The sequence below is a fragment of the Neofelis nebulosa genome, chromosome 4, assembly GCF_028018385.1.
Source record: "Neofelis nebulosa isolate mNeoNeb1 chromosome 4, mNeoNeb1.pri, whole genome shotgun sequence".
In the NCBI taxonomy this organism is placed as follows: Eukaryota; Metazoa; Chordata; class Mammalia; order Carnivora; family Felidae; genus Neofelis; species Neofelis nebulosa.
In genome coordinates, this window is record NC_080785.1 from 60,223,027 (window position 1) to 60,239,421 (window position 16,395).

The window sequence follows — 16,395 nt, forward strand, 5'->3', positions numbered from 1 at the left end:
ACCAAGCATCGCTGTAGGTGCTTTGGATACAGTGGTGAATGAAACAGAGGCTCTTCATGTGTTCAGGCAGTTGGAGGCTAATAGCAATGACAACCATTGTGAAATTATACTTCAAGGCACAGCTTAAGGGTTTCATAGAAATACATCAAATAGAGGGATCTTGTATCCTCTTCCAAGGGGGTTTTGAGAGAAATTACATTTAAGCCATGGAAATTAGTCTCGTACAGGAGGGCAATAACTGTATGTTTTGTTAAATTTTGTTACTAAATTATCTCAAAACACTAATAGTACCTACCAGTGATTAAGTCAGATAGTCACTGAGTTAGCTCTGTGAGAGCGAATATCCTTATTTTATCTCAATTTCAGGAGGATTTAAGTATGGTCTTGCAGTACAAACTTCAGAGAAATATTTATCTCCCACAGTTAGAGTCTCCCTGGTTGCCCCCATCTTACCACTAGGCTCATTTTGAGGGTGTCAGTACAAAGGGAAAATAAGACTCATCTAGGAAGCTTCGTTCTCATATTTTAGTTCACGTCTGCTGCTAATTCATTACAAGATCATGGGCACATCGCTTCTCTGCAGGACTCAGTTTTCTGATCTGTGCCCTGAGGACTAGCAGTTAGATGAAATGAGGTTCTACTGAACTCCCAGTTTTCATCATGTCCACGATGTAGCAAATGAGAACGCAGACAAAGGTTCAGTAACTCTCCTCAGGTCACAGGGCTGGAAGTGGAGAGGCCTCTTTTTTCACACATGAATACGATGCTCTTTTACTTGCCTTTCTCTTAACACCACTAGATCCATAGAAATCTAAGGTAGAAATTGTCCCCAGTCCCATCCTAAAATAAGAGAATTGTTTGCATTCCATTTGAATCTCATAGACGAGAATTAAACCCTTTTGGTCTACACGATATTTTCCATTATAGGTAGTCTTTTTAAAAAGTCATCCACCCCCTCTTACTGTCCTCAAGCGGAATGGTTTGTATCAATATGTGCACTCATATGAATGATTTTTATCTTTTAAAAAAGATTTTTATCTTTTAAAAAAGATTTATCTTACAAATATATTTCTTATAACTTGTTTCCTTCACTTACTAGTATGCCATGGAAGTCCCTCTCATCTCGGTGGATATAAATTCAGTTATCTTCACTGAATTTATGTCATATTCCTTATGATTCAGACGTACCACAGTGCATTTGGCTGTCCCCTACTGATAGTTTTTAAAAATCATTTCACTACAAATAATGTAATAATGATCCTTGGTCATATATATTTTACACGACAGTGCTATAATACCTATAACACATACTCTCAGAAGTAAAAGAGCTGAGACACAGGGTATGTATTTTTAATTTCAGTGTAAGTCTAGATTGTCTTTTAAAAAAGGGCATAACAGTTTACATTCTTATTTTTTTATTAAAAAATTAAAAAAAATATTTTTATAAAATTTATATTTATTAATTTTTGAGAGACATAGAGTGCTTTTGGGGGAGGGGCAGAGAGAGAGAAGGAGACACAGAATCCAAAGTAGACTCCAGGCTCTGAGCAAGCTGTCAGCACAGAGTGGGTCTCGAACAAACTGTGAGATCATGACCTGAGCCAAAATCAAGACTTGTACGCTTAACTGACTGACCCACCCAGGTGCCCCATGATTCACATTCTTTTTTTTTTTTTTTTTTTTTTCTTTAAAGTTTGTTTATTTTTCAGACAGAGACAGAGTGTGAGCATGGGTGGGGCAGAGAGAGGGAGACACAGAATCTGAAGCCGACTCCAGGCTCAGAGCTGTCAGCCCAGAGCCTGATGCAGGGCTCGAACTCATGAACTGCGAGATCACGACCTGAGCCACGGTTGGACGCTTAACCAACTGAGTCACCCAGATGCACCCACCCCCCCACGCGCCACACACACACAATTCACATTCTTATGAACATCTTCATCAGAACTGGGTGTTTTCACTTTTTTGCCAATCTGGTAGTTGAAAAGATGGTATATTGTAAATTTACATTCCCCTCATTATTCACGAAATTAAGTTATTTTCTGCTGTTGGTCATTTCTATTTCTCTTTTCTGTGGACGTTCATACTCATTACTTATTTATCCTTTGGGTTGTCTTTTTCTTACTGTTTTGAGGAGCTTTATGTGTATTATGGATGCTAACCCTTTTTCTATAAAATGTATTTCAAATAGTTATATTTCCTTCTTTTGACTTTATGGGAACTTTTGCCATAGAAAATTTATTTTTAAGTAATCATAGTTTTTCTTTTATAGTTTCTGTGGTTCTTGTCTTGTCAGAAGAGTTCTTAAATATGGGTTAGTTGAGGATTCTCCTAAATGCCCTTCAATTTTTTTTTTTTTTTTTTTTTTTTGTACTTTCAAAATTTAATTCTTTAGAGTTTATTTCTCCCTGGATATGTAGTTAATTGTGATAGCACCACTTACTAAACCACCCAGCATTTTCCCACTAAATTGTAATACCACTTTTGTGGTAAGTTAATTTCTCTTATATACTGGTATCTATTTCTGGGCCCCATAGTCTCTTCTACAGGCCTGCTTGTCACTCTCTGTGTCAATACCATATTGTTTGATCACATTGACTTTAAACCACTTGTTCCCTTCAGGTCTTCCCATTTGAATACCTTCCTATGTCCCCCCATTTTTTTGGTTCTTCTTGGACTTTTATTAAATAGTTATATAATTATTTTCAGAGAATTGACCACTGTATGATAAGACATGCTATTCAATCGCATGGTATGCTGATATATTGATTTTTGTGTATGTGTGTGTGTTTTAGAACTTATTTTTGGTACCTTAATAATATTCATTAGATTCCCTCAGATCAGTTCTTTCTTTTAAATGAAACTCCATTCTTTTAAAATTTACTTCTAGGTAATTTGTAGTTATTGCCCATATTGTAAGGAGAATTCCCACCACCACTGACTGCCACACTCTGTCATTTCTAGCTGGTTATGGATAATAAGGAGAAAGCTATTGATTTCTGTATTTTTCTTGTCATTTTTATTAGAGTCTCCTGGGTTTTATAGCTGTTCAATTGCATTTATTTTCTGTTTGAATTTGCTTCAGGCTTCAAAGTAAGAAGCAATAATAGTAGTGAAAATTGACATGTCTAGGTTTTTTTTCCTGTTTTTAATGGTAATATTTTTAGCTCTTCCCTTTTTATGAAATTGCTAGTGGTTTTATTGGTACAGAATCTACTAATACACTTTTTCATATATTATAACCATTCTTGATTCCTTTTTGTTTTTTTTGCCTTTGTCAATAACCTCTTTGCTGATCTCTTTATTTTCCATCTTTATTATTTCATTTTAGTAGTGTAACTACTTCTATACCTGTATGTTTATAAACCCATGTAGGTGTGCTCTGTTCTCTAACCCAGAATGAGATATTCCTTCTTTTAACAGGTATTCAGCTTATGCATATTTATGGTTATTGATAAACTTGACTACGTACCTCCTCTTTTACCACGTTTTTACACTTTGTTTTACTTGGTGGTTTTGTGTGCATGTGCATGTGTGTGTGTGTGTGTGCGTGTGTGTGTGTGTGTGTGTGCTTAATGTGACTGGCCTGGTCATGTTAGAGTACACTTATTTCTTCTTTTATTAACTTGAAAGATCAAGAATGCTTTCCCATTCCACTAATTCTTACTTTCCTATTCACGACACTCCCAGTCAAACCCATATTTGTTGGTTATTTAAAAACAAGAACATGGTAATGCAAGCTGGTGCAGCCACTCTGGAAAACAGTATGGAGGTTCCTCAAAAAACTAAAAATAGAACTATCCTATGGCCCACCAATTTCACTACTAGGCGTTTATCCACAGGATACAAGTGTGCTGTTTCGAAGGGACACATGCACCCCCCATGTTTATAGCAGCACTATCAACAATAGCCAAAGTATGGAAAGAGCCCAAATGTCCATCGACGGATGAAGGGATAAAGAAGATGTGGTATATATGTGTGTATATATATACAAGTATATATATATATATATATATATATATATATATATATATATACACACACACACACATATATATATATATATATATATATACACACACACACACACACATACAATGGAGTATTACTCGGCAATCAAAAAGAATGAAATCTTGCCATTTGAAACTGTGTGGATGGAACTGAAGGGTATTATGCTAAGTGAAATTAGTCAGAGAAAGACAAAAATCATATGACTTCACTCATATGAGGACTTCAAGAGACAAAACAGATGAACAAAAGGGAAGGGAAACAAAAATAATATAAAAACAGGGAGGGGGACAAAATAGAAGAGACTCATAAATATGGAGAACAAACTGAGGGTTACTGGAGGGGTTGTGGGAGGGGAGATGGGCTAAATGGATAAGGGGCATTAGGGAATCTACTCCAGAAATCATCGTTGCACTCTATGCTAACTAATTTGGATGTAAATTTTAAAAAATAAAAAAATAAAATTAAAAGAAAAGAGCCAGGCAAGGAAAAAAAAAACAAACAAACAAGAACAAAATTTTCCTCTATGTCCCACCCCCAAGGAACTGTATTTGCCCATTTAGCAATTCGAACATGAGAAAATACTTCTAAACTCATTGATTTCTCTACATTTCTCTGTTTTGCCTTATCAGGCCTGGGACTTTCCTTTCCTCCTCCACCACTGCCACCAGCTGTGGACTTTGCTGAGGGAGTTTAGTATTTTTAGTCCCGATATGTAATTAGAGTGTCATTCAAAGTGTGTTACTTCTCTTCCAGTAATCCTCAGAGTCAACTCATGCTGCCTCCACCCATTATTCAGCCTAGCCATCTCTGCTACCAGGCGTTCTCCACTCCTCTCCCCTCCCCCCTAGCTCCATCTGGAGCTCTCTGTGTTCTCATTTAGGTTTGGGCTACAGGACCTTCTGGGATGGTTTGTAGGTTGAATCTGGTTTGAAACATATCATAACAGAAATTCTCTTTCTCTCTGAAATGTGAGTCATCCCTGGGTAGTTTCATGGTTCTTGTATCACTGTGCTTTTCCCTCAGTCATTTGTAGAACTCCCTTCACACTTTCCTACGTACTTATAAATGAGAATTTATTTTCCTCAGTAAACTTTCCATATATCATTCTGGAAGTGTGTTTTGAATTTCAGCCTATCCTAGAAAATAAAACATTTTACTAAGATGTGTCTAGTTGTGTGTGTGTGTGTGTGTGTGTGTGTGTGTGTGTGTGTTCTCAGTAATCCTTCCTAAGACTGACTCAGTGACCCTATTCAATCAGGAAGACTTAAGTCTAGTGATAGTAATTCTGGCCCCAGATTATACACTGCCCCCCCACCCCCGCCCACCCCCAGCATATATTTTCTGTAGTGATAGTACTGTTTTATTTGTATTTACTCACAATTTATAAATTAAATACCAGTAAAACTAAATATTTGTTTTGGTTATAAGTATATACATCACTCTAATATAAATTATTAGCAGATTATTTAAAATAAAATATCAAAATAATGTAAGCACTACCTAAAATGTAAAAAAGATTAATGCTGAAAATATTATTATTTTGTCCTTCTTACAAAGATGGAATCTCAAGAAGCCTCTCTATTCCTGTGACTGTGTCATTGATACATAGCTGGTATTTTTAATGTACCAATATTGCCAACTGCTCACAGGACTGTCCTGACTCTATTAGTTGAGAGGCTGATGAGAACACATAGTAACAAGCTAATTCTCTATTTACCCGACTTTTTCCTCTTCAACTTTTTCTCTGTCGATTTTAAGGTTTTTAGGAGGTAATTTTAGAACTTTTTTTGTTTTTTTAAGTAGCAATACCCGTCTTTTTATTGAAGCTGGATATAGACTGCATTTTAAGGAAGGATTGTAGTTTGCCTTCATCTTGTCTGGTTTTTCTGCACAGTTGTAAATTTCCACATGCGGTGACCAGTGTTAATTCTGATGCCGACATGTTCATGTCCTGCTTGTACATTTGCTTGATGGACTGTTTCTGTCTTTCCCTCTGTGAATATTGTGGATGTAGAGATGATCATTTGCTAAACAGAGCACCTCATGTTTCTAATATATCCTATTACTGTTTGACATCCCCTCAAGTTACATATATTGGAGCTTTCTGAATAAAAGAAAGAAAGAGAGAGAGAGAGAGAGAAAGAAACAAACAAACACACAAACAAACAAGCAAACCCTGGTGTTTGGGTACTTAAGAACAGCACTGAATACCAAAAAGGAGATTGTGGTCACTACTAAAATTTCCCTTCAAATCAGGGACATGTTCTTTTATCATTTGTTTAATCTTTAAGTCTCAATCCATTTCTTTTTTTCTTTCTGGGACTTGTGTTATTTTTCACTACTACATTTCTCGATCTGCCCTTCAGCTCTCGTCTCTTCCATAATGATTACCATTTCCTAATTTTTCTCTTTGGAGACATTTCATCTACTTCATCTTCTGCATTACTATTTTAGTCCTCACTACTATACTGGGTTAGCTGTTTGAGTTTGTGTGTTAATTTTAAAGTTTTGAATCTTTCTGCAGTCCACGGGACTTCACATTTTGTGCTCGATCTACTTGATTTGAGTGTTCTCGTTTGGTGATGAGGGGTATGGTTTGGTGCTGGTTTGGGTCAGTGGTCGTGGTTGTAAGTGCACTTCCCACGAAAGAAGCCATCTGGTGGAGGCAGCACATAGTCTTCATGTTGCTGGATCCCTGCAGGAACTTTGCTCTGTATCTCCTAGGCAGCGAGGTAAAGCTGGAGGGTTGTGGAGCAGTGAAGAGAAGGGCCACTATCTCTATACCCATGGGCCCAGGGTCAACAAACTGGAAGATATTTTGTCCTCACTCAAGCAGACGCTGCCAGGACCATGCATAAGCTGGGCAGGGGCCACCCAGACCACTCTCCCGGAGCCCTGGTGCCCTGGGCCCACTTCCCAGGACTTTCTGCTGCTGGTCCCTCCCACCTCAGCAGGCAGAGAAGAGGAAGAAGTCTCTCCTCCAGAGATCCCGGAAAAGTCTGCACCTACAGCTGTGCCCTGCGAGGTTCTGGCTGCTTGCCCAGAGTGGCCTCTTCCCCGCCCCAGAGAGTTAGTGGTGAGGGAGCCTGGGAAGGAGAGGCAACAGGAACACACATTCAGGCTACCAGCTTCTCCAGGGACAGTTTTGGTTTCATAGAACCAGTTTTACCTCTAGAGATGGCTTAGAGAAGTGGCATAGGGATCTATAAGAAGTTGTAAAGCGGATTCCAGGCTGTGCCGGCAAAAGCTTTTCCTCTAATTATATTCACAAAGAGGCCAAGCTTTTCTCAAATTCAAGGGAAGGGGAGATAACAACAACAACAACAACAATAATAATAATAATCTATATAGAGTGAATTTACATTCTGTGTGAAGAAAGCCAGATGTGATTAGGGAAGAATGACCATCATTTCTGTAAGGGTGGAAGAAGAGACATTTAAATAGAATAAAAAACAAACAACTTTTAATCTTTTTTTTTTTTTTTAATGTTTTATTTATTTGTTTTTGAGAGAGAGAGAGCACAAGCAGGGGAAGGACAGAGAGGGAAAGGGAGACACAGAATCTGAACCAGGCTCCAGACTCCGAGTGGTCAGCTCAGAGCCAGATGCAGGGCTTGAACTCACGAATTGCAAGATCATGCAACACCCGGTTGCCCCCAAAACAACTTTTAAAAAATATTTAGGGTCAATTATAAATTGAACTCCCCCCCCTCTTTTTTTTTGTAGTCTCCATAATCTTCCTATGTACTGTGCATTGTGTCTTTATAAGGAGATTATGTCTTGACCTCACAAAACATGCTTATAAATGTTCCTCAAAACATTTTACCTCTCCTTCTCCTCTTCTACTCTCTTTTCTTGAAAATGAAAGACGTTAATGCATGGTTACTTCACAAGAACACAGCAACATACTTAATAAAAAATTGGAAAATGTCCTATTTTGAATAATAAATTAACAGATTTCCTATTTTTCTGTTAAAAGGTCAACATGATTGTGTGACTATAATCAACAATTTCTTTCCCCGAGAGAGACTGGATTATTACACGAAACCCCAGGGACTGGATAAAGAGCCAAAACTGCCTCCAAAATTGGCAGGCCCACTGCACAAAATTATTACCACGACAAATCTTCATCCTGTCAAGGTAGCATAGTGTTTTTTATCTTCGCTTTTCATTTAAATATTGCTTCGGAGTTGAAACTGCTCTTGGTTATATAAGATCATCTTGGTTGGGCTTTGCCAGTGTAGAGCTTGTGATGGAGCTCTGTTGTTCAGTTGGTACAGTGAAGGAGTGTTCTTGGTTTAAACCTGAGAGTGAGGGACACAGGCTAGGGCAGGAGGAGAAGCTAGGCAAAGAGGTGGGTTCAGCTGAAGCATACTTTCCACCTCATCTCACGGCAGCTCTGGACTGTTAATGGTTCCAGAGGGGCAAGGGAGTCAGGCTTTTGTATCACTCAGTTGCCAGTGCCGGAAACTTGTTCCCAGAGGGAAAGGACAGCCTCCCAGCTACTGCCAAGGACAATGGCTTCCTATGGATGAAGGCAGTTCCCTGGAGAAGGAGGCAGCTCTGAGCCCATCGCAGCCAGCACTCCCAGGAACTGAGGCTTAGTACACAGGCTGCTAAAAGGACCTCAGTGGGGCACCAACAGCATCTAGTACAGTAAAGATCCTTCCAGGAAATGTTCTGAAATATAATCATGAGCACATTTTTTTATTTTTATTTTTATTTTTATTTTTATTTTTTTTTATAATTTTTTTAACGTTTTTTTATTCTTATTTTTGAGACAGAGAGAGACAGAGCATGAACAGGGGAGGGTCAGAGAGAGAGGGAGACACAGAATCTGAAACAGGCTCCAGGCTCTGAGCTGTCAGCACAGAGCCCGACACGGGGCTCGAACTCACAGACCGTGAGAACATGACCTGAGCCGAAGTTGGCCGCTTAACCGACTGAGCCACCCAGGCGCCCCTATGAGCACATTTTTTAAAAAAATATTTTTATTTTATTTTTTTGAGAGAGAGACAGAGTGTGAGTTGGGGAGGGGCAGAGAGAGAGAGAGACACAGAATCCCAAGCAGGCTCCAGGCTCTGAGCTGTCAGCACAGAGCCTGACACAGGGCTCAAACTTACGGACTGTGACATCATGACCTGAGCTGAAGTCGGACGCTTAACCGACTGAGCCACCCAGGCACCTCAGTCATGGCCACATATTTTAATGCAAGTAGCTATTTGATGCCTTTAAATAATATAGTTCTTCCAGAATTAGTTAAATCACAATAGATTTTCAGACTCTTTAGAACAACCCAGAAGTTCACATGGCTTACCTGAGAAACTTTAAGAGCCATTCTGAACTACTGTCTCTAATATTTTCTTCATAGTTTACATACAGACTTTTTTATTTGTTTAAAAAATGCATTTTTAAATTTAATTAATTAATTTTTTCATAAATCAATCCACATTAGCATAATTTTCTCAGTGAATCATTATAGAAAACTCTGTGTGTGCCACAGTGATGCTGTCCTTTTTCAAATTTCAGTGATCTGTATCTTCATTCATAGCATATAGATTTGATAGTAATTCAAAACTGGTGAGCAAGACGACAAATTGGATAAAAAATTAATAACATTAGTACAAAATGTTATTATAAATGCAGTGAATTAGATGTCCTTTAAAGTCTATTTTGGTGAATCTGTGGAACATACTGAACACCATTAAAATAAGCGGGCAGTTTGCATAAAGTAACTCTTTTAAAGACTGACACTTACCTGAAGATATAAGTTCCAAATTATATGTAATATTATTACTTTATTGATGTTTCCCTTTGCATACAGACTTTGAAGCTCAAGAAACAAACTTACAAAACATAGCTGCCATCTGCCTTTCTTCTTCAATTGTTGTACTTAATATTCTGAAAGAACCCCAGGAGGTAACACTTGTGATCCTAAGTGGGCAAAAACAGAAATTCAGCCACAAATCGTATGTTTGTATTTATGGTGGAGATTAAGTGGAACTTAGAATTTAACTTTTAGAAAATACGTAGCCCTTCTGTAACGATGGGTATTTTTCCCTCCCAGCACACGCAGGCAAAGAGATAAGTCCCATGTAGGAGCTCCTCCTCGTCCGTGGCGCTCTTTTTCTTAGCGGTGGTGCAGGCTAGGGTAGGAAGACAGGATTTTTCCTAGGATATAGCATTTCTCCACATGGAGAATGTGTGCGGTTTTACAAGGCCCTCCAGCCTGAGCATTATGGGATCTTCTGGTTTAGACTGATTTGAAGAAGTTCCCTGTATTTTTCTGATTCACGGTCTTTTATATCTGTTTCTACCCCTTGAGACTGCAGTAATCTCAAAAAATGGGAATAATTGAGTCTGTGGAGTATTTTTTTTTAGTGTTTATTTTTTTTTGACAGAGAGAGAGAGAGAGACAGAGCATGAGTGGGGATGGGGCAGAGAGAGAGGGAGACACCGAATCTGAAGCAGGCTCTAGGCTCCAAACTGTCAGCACAGAGCTTGATGCAGGGCTCGAACTCACAAACCGTGAGATCATGACCTGAGCCGAAGTCAGACGCTTAACCGTCTGAGCCACCCAGGCGCCCCTGTGGAGTAATTTTTGATATTTATATGTAACCCAGTCTCTTCGGGTTAAATGTTTTAGTAGTTACTGTTCTTTAATAATCTTTATTACTTTTTCTTTTTTTAAATTTTTACTTCTTCTTCTTCTTTTTTTTTTTTTTTTTTGAGAAAGAGAGTGCATGCCCGTGCACATGAGCACGGGAGAGGCAGAGAGAGGGGGAGAGAGAATCTTAAGCAGGCTCCACACTGACAGCACTCTCTCTCAAAATATTTTTTTTTTAAACTAAATAAATATAAAAGCGCATATTTGAGTAAATTAGAGTAAGGGTATATCTATACAGGCAATAAATTGTAAACATATATGAACTGAAATAGCCTACATTATATATTTTTTAGTACATTTGGTCTTAAAAGAGATTATTCTGTAATTATAGTACCTTCCTTCAAACCACACCTTGCTTTTTGTAGCTATAAATGATCTATTCACTTGGAAACCTCCCCACCCACTTTGGATAAAAGTTGTGCAGTTGCTATTATGGTGGCTTATTTTCATTGCTTTCCCCTTTTCAAGTCAGCAGGGGTCTTCTTGAAGCGTATTATAAAAAGGTAACTAACAGCCATTGTATAGAGTCACAGACCTTTTAAAATCACAGAGAGCCTCCTTGATACACAATTCACCCTTTCACTGCGGTGCACTTAACATAGCTGCCTGTGCGTCAAGGTTAAGTGGCTCCTGTAGCGATATGGATGTTTGTTTTCAACAGGGACTTGGAGAATTGTGCTGATGCTCAGAATACAGAGGTTATACAGGAGAAAAACAGAATCACAGGAAAAATGACAACAGAATTGAGCAGAGTCTCTAAGTGGTCAGGAGACAGATGTACATAACTTTTTAAGGCCAGAATTGTTGGTTTGGTATTTTTTTTAAAAGAAAAATAAAAAGAATTCAGAATGTCACTGTATAAACATATTCTTACATTCTTTGGGAGATGAGATATATCTTCTTTTATGCTTAATGGAATATATTTATTCCTCCTCAATAATTAATAATGAGATTTTCTTTATAATGGATTACTTTATAATGCTCAAAAGATTAAAGGAAGGAAACTACTTCAAATAATATTTTTTTGTGTTTATAAAATGTTTCAGTAAGCTCATAGAGCTATGGTTATATGTCTTTTTTTTTTTTTTTTGAGTATGGTGGTATATATTACAAAGTAAATAAAGCCTAATATTTTCATAAAAGGAAAAAATGAATCTGGGTTCTAAGAATTTTTAAACAAGGTTTTATTTATAAGTTTAAGATCCTATGTTTTGATTATAAAGGCTTCATGGAAAAATATACAACAGTTTCAAGTGAGTGCACTTGACAGTAGAAATACATGTAATTAACAAGCCTTCTCTGCCAAAAGTTAATTTTTGATACACGTTATTATGTAAGTTGTCAGCAAATTTACCAACTGGACTTCTCCTTATACTTATTTCATGAACTTTATTATTGAGTGCTATATTTTAAGTAAAATATTATATTATATACCAATCTAGTGGTGTCAAAAATAAGTTCAAATCATATTTTAATTTCACAAGAACACTTAATCTATGTTAAATTTCTAATTAGGCTAGGCATGGGATTTATGTAAGTTAACAAATTATCTTCATATCTGAAGAAAAGGATCTAATACATGAAATCTGCTTTCTGTGATTACCTGATATTTACATTACCCAAGATAGGTATTTAGTTGTAACACAAAGGTTAGCAAATACTGACTTTTTGCTACGTGTGTACAATTGTGCCCATGTTACACATGTATTTGCATTACTGTTATGTCCCCATGGATGTTTACATCTGTCCTGTGCAGACCTACTTCAGGTAATCTAGCCTATAACAAAGCCAGTAAAAAAAAAAAATTAAAAAAAAAACCAAACTCCTCATTACACTGATTTTGGACTTAATCTGTATACATATATGAGAAGTGTGGGACTCATAATGCATCAAATTTGATAACTCTCTAGTATTCCTCCTTTTAAAGCTATTATTGCTTTGACCTATTCTCATTACCATAGAAGATTAGAAGCATATCATAAAAATTTCCACAGAGAAATGTAGTTAATTGGAAAGTAATACACTTTTTATTTTTAGACTGCTTCTTGTGAAAATCTCATTTCTTTATAATTAATAAGAATTAATGAGAATTATAGTACTCCTAACCATGAAATTCTAAAGCTCAGTAATGTTAGCTAAAAGTAGTGATTACTTGGTGATTTGATTCTGTATATAAAGGATATGTGAATATGCCACTTTTATCTTTGGTAGAAGTGCTTTTAACTGAGAATCTAAAATCATCTGTGTGGCATACTAACACCCTGGTTTAGCTGGATGGCAGATCACGTGATAACTTAGATACAAAGAGCTCAAGAGATGTCACGATGCTACGGTCCTCTGTATTAGTTTCATAAGTTTGATCATTGGCAGTTGGCATTCTAATTTGAATTAATATAGTAAACATATGACCCTGAGAAAGACATTATTTGGTAATCTATTGAAATCAACCCAAACTGACTGCCTAATTTTGTACATGGAAAAATCTCTCATGGAATTTCTTCTTTTTTTTTTTTTTCTCATGGAATTTCTTTTTTTCAACGTTTGTTTTTTTATTTATTTATTTATTTATTTATTTATTTATTTATTTATTTATTTATTTATTTATTTTTGGGACAGAGAGAGACAGAGCATGAACAGGGGAGGGGCAGAGAGAGAGGGAGACACAGAATCGGAAACAGGCTCCAGGCTCCGAGCCATCAGCCCAGAGCCCGACGCGGGGCTCGAACCCACAGACCGCGAGATCGTGACCTGGCTGAAGTCGGACGCTTAACCGACTGCGCCACCCAGGCACCCCTCTCATGGAATTTCTAAGCTCACTGTAATTTCTTCTAGATCGTGATGCTTATAAATGAGAATCCTCTACTGGCAGAAGAAACAGCTCTGAATAAATGCTACAAGGTGATGGACTTGATTTGTGAGAAATGTATGAAGCAGAGAGACATGAATGAAGTGTTGGCTATGAAAATGCACTACATCAGTTGTATCTTTCAGAAATGCATTAACTTTTTAAAAAATGGAGAGAATAAACTGGACACTCTCATCAAAAGGTACTGGGTTTTTTTTTGTTTTTGTTTTTTTTTTTACCATGTCATATGTAGAACATGCTCAAATGGATAATGAATTATTATGTGAAGCCTCATTATGGATTAAAACATGAAGCCATTTAGCAGCAGTCGTTACTGTTGGGCTCACATTTAGTCTGTAAGAAACGAAAGACGATGTTACATTTAGACTGAGTGGTTATTCAGTTCTGTACTTTCTACAGTGATGCTTTTGTTATCCCCAGTTTACACGTGAGGAATCTGAAGTTCGGAGAAGTTAAGTAGTGTGTGTAAGATGTAGAAGGTAGCCCAAGTCCAGCTTTGACGATGGGTACACCATGCCGTAGGTTCCCGGTCCGGATTCGCCGTGGCCCTCGGTGTACCTCCGTTACTGAATCTGCGAGATCTGTGTGTTATCCTTATTCTCTGAACCACCAGGGATCAAATTCCCTTACAGTCACACTGAGAAAAGTGAACTGTGTCAGAAGGGTGTAACTTCATGAGAATTCTCGCTCTTTGTACAAATAACTGGCATGGTAATGAGTAACTAGCTAACCTGATCATGACAGTTAGTGTGTTTTATGGCAGGGGTTGCTTTTATAAATACGGCTCGGGGCCCATAAACCTGATAAGGCCTAGCTTAGCATGCAGCTAGAAGAGCAGTTTGAATTAAGTCTGTCATCACGACTTGAAGAGACAATGAAAATCTGAAGTAGAAAAGAAGAAACTATGAAAAGTTCATGGGTTTGGCTGTGAGGAAATGCTTAGGGATCAAACTCCAGTTATTTTGTTAAAAAAATATCTTACAGCTTGCTAAGAGGCCGAGCTTCTGATGGCTTTCCGGTATACCAAGAAAAGATCATAAGAGAAAGTATCTGAAAATTTCCTTACTGTGAAGCGACACTCCTCCAGCAACTGGTGCGAAGTATTGCTCCTGTTGAAATTGTAAGGCTCCTCACGGTCACTTAGTTAACTCTACCAGTAAGACCTAATTACTGTATTTTGAACAATTAAAGGCAAGTTCTCTTTAGCATTAATTTATTGTTTATTTGATAGATAAACCAGTACAAAGTCCCACGCTAGATGAAAGGAACTGATTGTCTAGGTTGACGGTTTCTGGTCGTGGGGGATGTGAAGGGATGGTCACGGGGAAGCTGGTTGTATGTCTTCATAAACAGTCTCAAAGTGTGTCCCAGCTTCTGAGATTCTACCTTAATGCCTCTGATTATAAATTTTCCATACTTAACAAAATTCTGTTTTTACTTCCCAGCTGTAGGAAGTAAAATTTAACTTCATTGTCTGTTTTTTTTTGTATTTATTTTTTAAAGTTTATTTATTTCAAGAGAGAGACAGAGAGAGAACATGAGGAGGAGAGGGATAGAGAAAGAGGGAGTGAGAGAGAATCCCAAGCAGGCTCCTCACTGTCAGTGCTGAGCCCGATGCAGGGCTCGATCTCATGAAACGTGAAATCATGACCTGAGCTGAACTCAAGAAATGGACGCTCAACCAGTTGAGCCACCCAGATGCCCCACTATCTGTTCTTTAAATTATTTATTGCCCTTTTGTTATATATTTATTTACGTATTTCATAAGACACTCCCTGGCTTCCTTATTGTGAACAGATTTCTGTTCACCATATCTGCACTAGTCATGCTTTTATATATTTCAATCAAAGCCTCATCAGCCTTTGTCTACTTGGTAAGAAATTGGTCCTGACACTGGTCACATCCATGGCTTCCTCCCTCCCTCTGGCAATGTTGGTTCTCCTCCACTTTCTCTAGTCTGTCCCATCCTTCTCAATGTGAAAAATAAGGACAAGTCAGGGTGCTTATTTATAAGGGTACCAGGTGCTCCTTTATACATTAGGAATTCATGTATTCAGAACCATGAGATAGGAAAGATCTGAAGAGACCAGATGATTTCATGAAGTTCATGCATTGATTTATCCCTGATCTCCATGATTTCGTGTAGAGAATTTTTACCTTTACTTTTTAATATATGTGGTTATTTGGTATTCAGACTTTTGGAAGATTAAGGTTAGCAAATTATGGGGGTGGTTCATCAATTATGAATGTGCTTTTGTTCACATATTAAACTCCACCTAACCATTAATTAAATTGATAGGGTTTATTTATTTGCATATACTCAGAACCATATCAGGGAGGCAGACCTGATATGTCACAGTGGCTCAAAAATGGATTCCCACTTTTCAACCCAATATCCTTTAATGTTTTTTAACCTTTATTTTAATTTTTTTGAGAGACAGAGACAGAGCGCAAGCCAGGAAGGGGCAGAGAGAGGGACACAGAATCCAAAGTAGGCTCCAAGCTCTGAGCTGTCAGCACAGAGCCTGATGAGGTGCTCAAACCTACAAACTGTGAGGTCATGACCTGAGCTGAAGTCAGATGCTTCACCAGCTGAGCCACCCAGGTGCTCCTCCACCCAATATTCTTTAGCCATAGAGATTATCGTACACATGCTTATGACCTCAGGGTTGCAAGGCATCAGTTGCTGTTCCGCCAAGCTCACGTTTTTATCCCATTAAGGCAGGAAGAAGAAAGGGGTCTGTAGCTGGAAAACAGGGTCTCCCAGAAACCCACTGCCTGTGCGATGTGACCACTCTTAGGTTTGCAGGTTGTCTGGGGAAATGAGTGGTTTTAGCTGATCTAAACCCTGCTGC

General features: G+C 37.9%; 1 protein-coding gene across 1 annotated transcript in view; it reads left to right on the top strand.

The window, feature by feature from the left end:
* ANKMY2 (ankyrin repeat and MYND domain containing 2) overlaps positions 1-16,395 on the top strand; it is a 38,334-nt gene that overhangs the window by 15,254 nt on the left and 6,685 nt on the right. The window contains 3 exon segments of the mRNA XM_058724908.1: positions 7,987-8,147; positions 13,507-13,721; positions 14,525-14,660. Coding sequence (XP_058580891.1) covers positions 7,987-8,147; positions 13,507-13,721; positions 14,525-14,660 — 512 coding nt within the window.